The following is a 9,245-nucleotide window of genomic DNA, read 5'->3' on the forward strand; positions in this document are numbered from 1 at the left end:
AAACCTGAAGCTACCGCTTGCTACCAACCAATATGTTGAACAGCCAGTGAAAAGGAAAAATGTTGTCAGGAAAAGATCAGAATGACATACAGCCCCAGCACAAAAGGACCGATTTCTGTCTGATCCTAGCTAAAGCTGAGATGATATTAATTTCTTATTTGCCTTGTTTAGCCCAGAGCTGATGCAAAGCCGGAGACACAGACGGCACCTCTTCGCCCCAGAGACCAGCGCACTCGCGACAGACCAACCTTCACTCCACGGGGTCCCAGATCTGGTAATGCTAACACCGATCTCCTCAGATTAAAGATTCCTCAGTTTTGTTTTTTAAAAATCTGGTTTATTTATACTTTCTGTACGTCTGTGTCGCTGTTAGATGGCGTTGCATCTTCAGACTCTCAAACAGGAAAACAGCACTTGAGTTTTGTGAACAAAGGTAAATATTACTATCTCTGTCACTTGTTTTATTTCTTACTACTACATGATGTTGATCCGATATATGATTCTACATTTTCGTTGCCTGTTGTTCTGACTTGCAGGTAGCAGGGGCGATTCAGAGTCTGGTGACATGGATAGCAGGCGAATCGTTCGGTACCCTGACAGCCACCAGCTTTTTGTTGGCAATCTTCCACATGACATTGATGAAAACGAGCTCAAAGAGTTTTTTATGAGTATGCTTCTTTTTTTTTTTTTTTTAATTATTATTATTATTCTTTAATATATTTATTTTCTGCCACATTAAAAAAATGCAAAATTGATAAATGTTTTTTTTTTTTTTTTTTTATCCTCTGATCTTTCAGCATATGGAAATGTGGTGGAACTGCGAATCAACACCAAGGGCGTTGGCGGGAAGTTGCCTAACTTTGGATTTGTTGTCTTTGACGACTCGGAGCCTGTGCAGAGAATCCTGGGGGCCAAGGTAGAAGGGGCATGTATCAACATTTCATTACCCACTTTGTTTCATTTGGTGGTGGATTTTGGTGACACGCATTGCTACATTTCATTTGATGCTAGAGTTCACCTACGTGCTCAGTTTGAATAAACATAAGTCATTGTTTTCTGTGATATATTTGTTTGCATCCCTTGTCCTGTCAGTCACATATTGAGATTTTAAATATGCAAAGAGGAAAGCAAGATGATGAAGCCAAATTGCTATCGTGTCTCCACCCAGAGAAAGGAAAAAAACTTCAAGGGTCTTCTCCTTGAGCGTGTCTAGGCTGGTTTCAGACTTTCTGTTCTCTTCCTGATGGCTCTGTGAAAAATCTCGTTCTGACTGCTTGCACTAGTGCATCTGCAATTTAGCCACTGACAGACAAAACACAACTCTGGTGTCAAACTGGCCCAACTTTCATGCCAAGGATCATAACTGGGTCTTTGTCAGGACGATTGTAGTGTCCAATCTTGAATCTGTGGCAACCAGTCTGCCGCATGTTTGTTTTTGTTTTCTCTGTGAATCCATGATGAGACGATAAGCAGATATTTTACTGCAATTTCCTGAAGTCTCTGCACTACCTTATGCCTGCTCACAGCCCACTAAAAATTGAAAAAATTGGGGACCACAGCAACAAAATGTCTGCACGCCACCAAGCCCAGTCATAAGATTTTACCTCTTCTTTAACAAAATTGGAATTCAAGTTAAAGAGTGGCCATTTTGACACAGTGGAGAAGATCCAGCACAGTGTTTCATAAGTGCAGGTGTAAAGAATCAAATTTTCAGGGAGTGAACAAAAATGGCAGCTGTGCCTCAAGTAGTCCTGCAGACATGCTCAAGAAGACTCCTTTTTATGGGGTGGGGAAAGATTTTGCTGTTTGAGGCTGGGGTTATCAGTGATGCCCATGAGACAATAAAAATCCAGAAAATTGCATTTGATATCTAAATTGATGCCATTACACAGTAGCAGGTAATAGCGGGGTTTTATTGGTCAGTGAGGTGGTAAGGGTAAACCTTAAAAACACGCTTTTCAAGTTGGCGGCAATGTCAATCTCACCACTGTCGTTTCATTCTGGGTCGCTGCCACCTGAATGAAACAGACCTGGAGAGTAATCCTTAAATAGTCTGGGAGAGGAGCAAAGTGAAACGGCAGGAAAATGACCTTGCCCTTCTTAATTTTCCCTGCAGCCCATCATGTTTCGAGGCGAGGTGCGTCTGAACGTGGAGGAGAAGAAGACGAGAGCAGTGCGTGAACGAGAGACCCGTGGGGGAGACGAACGTCGGGACATGAGGCGCAACGATCGGGGTGCCGGAGGTTCACGAGGCGTCGTGGGAAGCGGGATGATGCGTGATGGAAGGGGACCGCCGCCTCGAGGTAGCATGGCCCCAAACCCGGCATGGGCTCTGGAAGAGGCTCCAGTGGCCAGGGAGAGGGCCGCTTCACGACCCCTCGTCGCTGAGAAGAGCAACCCTCCCCCCTTCAAGTGTGGAAGTAGTATCATGTTCTTCATCTTCAACCGTTCTCGTTAACGAAAAGAAATCTTCATGTATAAAAGTATATATTTGTTTTTTTTGTTTGTTTTTTGTTTATTTTTTTTGTTCCCTCTTTGCTTTGGAATGTGACACGGCCTGTCAACCATTTGTTTGTGAAATAGACAAAAAACAAAATAAGCAAACAAAAAAAATGTCGCTTATTAGTTGTGAGCTGAGCATCCTTTTCAGGTTTCTCAAGAATTCGCAGACTTTAATTTGTAAATTTGCGAGAAGAAGAAGAAGAAGAAGAAGAAGGAAAAAAAAGGCAAACCAACCAGGAGTAATCTGCCACATTAGGAGGGACTGATGAGACTTAACCACAATAATACAGCCCATCAAAAGAGATTATATATGCCTTGACTTAACTGGGGCGCTGCTTCAAGAAATCCCCTCTATTGCACATTTTATATGGTATGGTGTTCTGCCCACAGGTCGAGAAGAGTGAGATGCAAAGTTCTGTGCAGTTCCTGGGGGGGAAGCTTGCCTTTTCCTTTTTTGAGAGACCACTGCTTCAAATTGCATAATGCTCTCATCAATATGCACTAATGGGTACTTTTGTCATGTTACGTTGACATCCATGCTCGGAACGCAGCTGGAGAGACCTGTTTTGTCTCAAAGCGATACGACTTAACCGGGGCAGGCCTCACTCGCAGCCCGTCGGCTGTGACCAATGTACTTTTCACACTTTTGACCCAAAACAACCTTTCAATTACTGCTGGATGGACAAGATAAGCAAATCTACATGACACTTTTCTCTCATGAATCCAAAAAAAAAATCCTCTAATCCTGGACTTACACCAAATGAGTGAGGAAACAAGGATAAATGAGAAACAAAGCTGAACAATAGAAAAGTGGTAATGATGGCGGCTTGCTCTTGTTTTTTTCTTTTTTTCTTTTTTCCCTTTTGATTCTGAGTGTTTAGTTTTTCTTCTTTTATTTTTCTTTTTTTAAGTCCTGCCAGCTAGACTGCGAAACTGGGATGGTAAACACCTCTCTCCCTCTTCCCTCCCTTCCTGTCTTAAGTGCGGAGTAATTGAATAAATGTACAGCAAAAATCATAGTTTACTGTATGTTTTGCTTTTCTGTGTATATTCATTTCTCTCTCGACTTGATAAAAGCATGATGGTGCCTTCTCTTTCACCTTTTCCAGTCTTACTAAAGCTAAAAGTGGTTTGGGGCTGCTACACAGCTGCTCTTTTCTTTCTTTTTTTTGAACTGGTATCTGCTGAGAGCAGATTTTGAAAAAAAAAATACTTGCAGTATTCATAAGATTTGTTTTTCAGGTGCATATTTCATTTTCCATACTGTTTTATTACTACAGATAATCTGCTGTGAGTTTTGTACATTTGTTGTAATTGTGTGTTGTGGGTTTTGTAGAGACAATAGGTGCCTCATTCTCTGTTTTGTTAAAACAGCAAAGAGGTGCAGTCCCACATCTGAAGAACTTCACCCTCCAAAAAAAACAAAACAAAAAGCAAAAGGTACATTAAAGATGGTGGCAGTGAATTCTTGGTCTTTTGGTTTAACAGGTCATAGCTCCGCACGACCACGATTTCATTGAACTGACGCTTCGGCGATGTCTCAGAATAAAATTCAGACACTGGCCGTAGTTTTGATCGACTCATGGCAGCAATCGGGTTGACCCCTGGACTCACAAGTTGTCAGACTGTTGTTTTATTTTTTTTCCTCAGCAACAATTTTTGTAAAGATCTGTATGCGTGGGGCTCGTCGGGCCCCTCCAGCCTACAGACGAGCAAATAACTGCACTCACTTTTCTAGCGTTAAAACATTTGTATTTTCATATGCTGATTATTCACTGTGCATATTTTATTGAGTTATCTGAATGCTATACATGTCAGCTCCTCCTTGTCCATTAGCATGTTTTGTTTTTTATTACCACTCGGTAAGGGAGGGAAGACCTTTTGGTTTCAGCTGGAAAGGAAAACGTGTTTTTCTTGTTTTGTTTTTTTTTTTTGTTATCTTGCACTGAAACGGGAAGTAAAATGATGATGTAGCATTTTTCTTGACAAATATACTAATGAGGTCTTCCTTGTCTGGTGGTATTGCACTATTTCCAACATTTCTGGGACAATCTCGTCAGTCTCAACACAACAACCTCTCCAAATTTCTCATCTGGCTACGAAAAGGAAATTGGTCCTCGTAATTAGTGTGAAATGTCTCCTTCCCACTCACAGTTGAAACAAGACGTGGTAAACAAGCATGGTATAGTCGAGGTAGATTTTCACAGTAATGCTTGGTAATTTTGTGGTATAATGTTTTCAGATGTGGAAATGGCTTTTAAACTTTAAACTTGGCAACAGCTTTCGACCTAACATTGCAGAAAAATGACAGCTCCTCGAGTGCCTCAACCCACCCACCACCCTCCCCACCAAATGTCTATTTGTCAGGTAATTGCTTAACGCAGGCACTTGACTGCAATCATACTTTTTACAGCAACGGTCAATGAAGAGAGTGGTGAAGAAGAGCCATCATGCTTTCAAACCGATCTCGTGCTTTCTCCATGTCAGTGGTGGTAAAACGTTTGAAGGTAGAAATTTACAGATGGGTAATTCTTCTTTTCTTGCTGAGGTCTTCAACGACTCATCCCTCTCGAAACTTTAAAGGATCCTCGAAAGGAAAAAGGAAGAAAAAAAGTGTTAATTTATTTTTCTGTGATTTAAAAGTGCAGTTAATGGATCCTCGTTGTAAATCATTCCAACCCTTTCTTTTTTTGAATGGAAATAGAAGTATCTTCTTGGCTTTAGCAGGTGTGGTAAACATTTGGCTGCCATCTTCATTTTACTGTGTTTACCCTTGTTGCTATTACAAAACTGTTGTAGGTGGAGACTTTTTTTTTTTTAAGTTTAGGTCCTTATTTTATTTCTTTCTTCCTTTCCATTTTGAATGTGTTGGACTTAACATACAATAAACTACTGATAACATCACCGCTCATACAGTTTGTCATGTTTACAGGAGACTCCTCTCATAGGCCGTGTAAAGTTTAAGCCTCCAAAAACACACACACACTATATTAAACCTAGGGTTATGGAGGAAAAGAGAGACTCCCTGTAAAGTTTCTTGCAAAATTGCTTCTCAAAATAGCCTTAAAAGGTGTCAGAAAGTCTTAAGTTTGGTCATGCAAACTCTCATTTTTCTCTCTTCCAGTTTTTTCCTGTTTTTTCCTAGTTTCTGTTAGTGGTTGATGGCTGTCAGCCACATCAGTTTCCTGCTGCTTAATCCTAATACTACAACTGATTAGTTCTAATATTATGATTGCTAAATTATATTACAGTCAGTGGCTAGGTTATTGTTGGTGCAGATATTTGCTCAGCCAATCACATGGGAGCAACTCAGTGCATTTTGGCATGTAGACACGACCTGATGCTCAAACCAAACATCAGAATGAGGAAGAAAGGTGACTTTGAACGTGGCATGGTTGTTGGTGCCAGACGGTCTGGTTTGAGTATTTCAGAAACAGTTCATCTACAACTACAACCACCTCCAGGGTTTACAGACAATGGGCCAATAAAGAGAAAAATATCCAGTGAGCAGCAGTTCTCTGGGTGAAAATACTTTGTTGATACCAGACGTCAGAGTAGAATGGTCAGACTTCTTTGAGCTGATAGGAACAACAGTTAGTCAAATAACCACTCATTAAAACAAATGTGTGCAGAAAAGCATCTGTGAACACATGTCGAACCTTGAGGCAGATGGGCTACAGCAGCAGAAGACCAGACTGGGTGCCAGTCCTGTTATCTAAGAACAGGAACTAAAATTGGACAACAGAAGATGTTAAAAAAATATTGCCCAGTCTGATTAATTTCGATTTGTACTCTGATATTTAGGTGGTAGGTTCAGGGTTTGGCGTAAACAACATAAAGCATGGATCCATCCTGCCTTGTATCAATGGTTCACGCTGCTGGTGGTGGTTAATAGTGTTCAGGTTATTTTTCGGCACACTTTGAGCCTCTTACTACCAACTGAGCATTGTTTAAATGCCACAGCCTACCCGAGTCCATCTTTTTATGACCACGGTGTACCCATCTTCTGATGCCCATTTCCGGCAGGTTAATGGGTCATGAAAAATTTCAAATCATCTCTGCATCAGTTGTTTGATGCCGTCATGCCAACATGGACCAGAATTTCTGAGGAATGTTGTAAGCACCTTGGGCCTATCTGACAGGGGCAGTGCTTCGAGCAGCTGAAGTACAAAAGTAACTATGAAATGAAATAATGTAAATAATGTGTATATACAGTCTAGAGGAATATATACAAAATAAGAGAAAAGCACACAGTGGAGAGCAAAGTGCTTGAGAGTAGTGCAAAGAAAAAAAAGACTTGGTCTCAGCAGAGTCTGTTTGTGAGTGACCTGATGAGACCGTGGCTCAGATTGGTAAGGTGTGGTGTAGGGGTACAGTGTTTGTTAGCGGTCCGAATGGCCCATCGGAAAAAGCTGTTAGTGACCCTGGAGGTCGACCAGAGGGCAGTGGGTCAAACTGGTGGTGGGCAGGGTGCAAGTAATGACCCTGGTTTTCCTGAGACAGGAGCCAGTGATTTCTTGGGCGTTGATAATTACCTTGTTCACAGCCTTCCTGTTGTCAGAGGTGGAGCCTGCGTACCAAACACCCAGGCAGTAGGAGAGCACGCTCTCCACTGAGGAGCAGTACAAGGCTCCTTTATTTTTTTTTAAGGAATTTAATTTTTAAGGAATAAGGAATGCTCCAAATGTTTTCAGTTGGTGAAAGATCTGGACTGCTGGCAAGCCTCTTCGCCACCCAGACTCCTCTACTGGTATAGAATAGAATAGAATAGTAAGTGAGTAAAATTTATGTATATAGCACTTTTCACTGATAAAAATCACAAAGTGCTTCACAATAAAACCAGAAAGATACATAAAATAATAATGTGAAACAATTAAAAAAAATTAATTAAAAGCTTGTTTGTATAGAAATGTCTTCAGTTACTTTTTTTAAATAACCTGTTATTGTCATTGTACAATGAAACTTGTGGACAAAACCATGCTGTTATATTAGATGTATTAGATGCTGCAGTATGAGGTTTAGTATCATTTTACTGAAATACTCAAGGCCTTCCCTGACAAATAGGTCATCTGGATAAGAGGTTATGTTGAAGTCCTGTATATACGTTTCAGCACTGATGGTGCTGCTAATCTCATGGGAACTAAAGCACCTCCATACAATTAGAGATGTATGATTTTTAACCGAGTCTGGAGAATGTGGCATCCATGTTTCGTTTTGTTTTGGGGTTTTTTTTTTTTTTTTTTTTTAACTTCGGTTAATGTCTGGAAGTGTTCCTGAGCCCATGCAATGATTCCCTATTTTGATCCCGATTGACTGATTTTCAGCCGTGTCCCTTGTGTACAGAGATTTCTCCAGATTCTTAAAATCTTTTTATGACATTGTGTACTCTAGACGATGAGATATTCCAGGTCTTTGCAGTTTTACATTAAGGAACATCATTCTGTAATGTTTCCAGAATTTATAGAGCCATATTTAAAATATATAAGTTCATTTTTTTGTAGATTAGTAAACCTCTGAAGATGCAGATGTTGTCGTTCCCATAGCTGACAGAAAATGTGTCCAGGCTTCTCTCTGTGAAGCTTTTAAAAGACACTAGAGGACCACATGTTGCTTTTGCTTTGTCATTTGTGTCATGGCTCTGATGTGCAATGATGAAACTCTACTGCTTTTATATTATTGTACTGGATTGCTTCACTAATTTCAACATAAGTTTATTAAAGACACTGAATTACTTTTATGACTGGGTGCATTTGAATCGGTTTGTGGTGCTTTTCTTGTCTGTGCTGTGTGGAAGCAGCTGTGCGCAGGGCTTTAGAAACAAGATTTATGCAAATCAAGATTCACACATAATAAAGGACACGATCAGTAACAATGAACCCAGCCATCAGAGCAGATGGTAGATGGGGGTTAAGGGCACTGAAGACACAGTTACAGAAACAGTTTTCATTGCTGTAGGAAAATAAAAAGGTAATTCTTTATTTAAACAGGCAAAAGTGTGCTGTTGTGTTTGTTGGGAAATGATGTTTGGTGGCATGAAAGTTTACTTATTCTCTGAATGTTGTCTCTCCGGCTCTTCATGGTGAGCCAGAAGCAGCTAGACATCCATGTGTAGATGTTTACAGATAATTGAATGAACGTTGTTGTGCTTATCTCAGCGTTCTTGTAGATTTTTTCCCCCTCTTTATTCTCATCCAGATCACACACCACTCAGCAGATCTGGATCTATATAATGTTCCATGAGAAAAACACCATTTTTTCTTTGGGTCCAAAGTCCCCTGGCAGGTTAATCCAGCTCTGGGGTTACACGCAGGTTAAAATCGAGTAGATCTGGTTTCTGGTTTCACTTTATTTTACTTTGGTGTGTGCTTCCTCTGAGTGTGTTTCTGTAAACTTTGCTGTTTACCTGCTGTTTTCTGTAAGTACCTACACATATAAACTTAGTCACTCTGCTTAAGGATTGTTTAGGTGTGTATTTGACAGTTATACCATACCTATTAGTTATATTTCAAAATTAAAAGCATACAAAAAAAAATTTGTTAATAAAATGCATTAGACTGTACAGGTTCAAGTGCCCAACCGTCCTTTCCTGAATGCCTTTCCTGAGGTTCGCACATTTATGTGTGACAATTTGATTTCCCTCGGATTGAGTTAGACATATGACAGCAATTATAATCTGAAATAGTAAAATTCTCCAAAGTAGGTAACAAAGTTATGAATCAGTCATAAAGTGCACACGCCCAAAC

At 40.2% G+C, this 9,245-nt stretch overlaps 1 protein-coding gene across 3 annotated transcripts in view; it reads left to right on the forward strand.

The window, feature by feature from the left end:
* g3bp2a (G3BP stress granule assembly factor 2a) overlaps positions 1-5,406 on the forward strand; it is a 10,861-nt gene extending 5,455 nt beyond the window's left edge. For 2 of the 3 annotated variants that reach the window (XM_025907892.1, XM_005456954.4), the window contains 5 exons: positions 172-274; positions 374-433; positions 537-668; positions 798-925; positions 2,117-5,406. In XM_025907892.1, coding sequence (XP_025763677.1) covers positions 172-274; positions 374-433; positions 537-668; positions 798-925; positions 2,117-2,458 — 765 coding nt within the window. In that variant the 3' untranslated portion in view covers positions 2,459-5,406. The remainder of the gene's footprint in view (positions 1-171; positions 275-373; positions 434-536; positions 669-797; positions 926-2,116) is intronic. The other variant, XM_019359987.2, reaches the window with a different exon arrangement.
* The last annotated feature ends 3,839 nt before the right edge of the window (positions 5,407-9,245 follow it).

This window comes from Oreochromis niloticus, linkage group LG6 (assembly GCF_001858045.2).
Source record: "Oreochromis niloticus isolate F11D_XX linkage group LG6, O_niloticus_UMD_NMBU, whole genome shotgun sequence".
In the NCBI taxonomy this organism is placed as follows: domain Eukaryota; kingdom Metazoa; phylum Chordata; class Actinopteri; order Cichliformes; family Cichlidae; genus Oreochromis; species Oreochromis niloticus.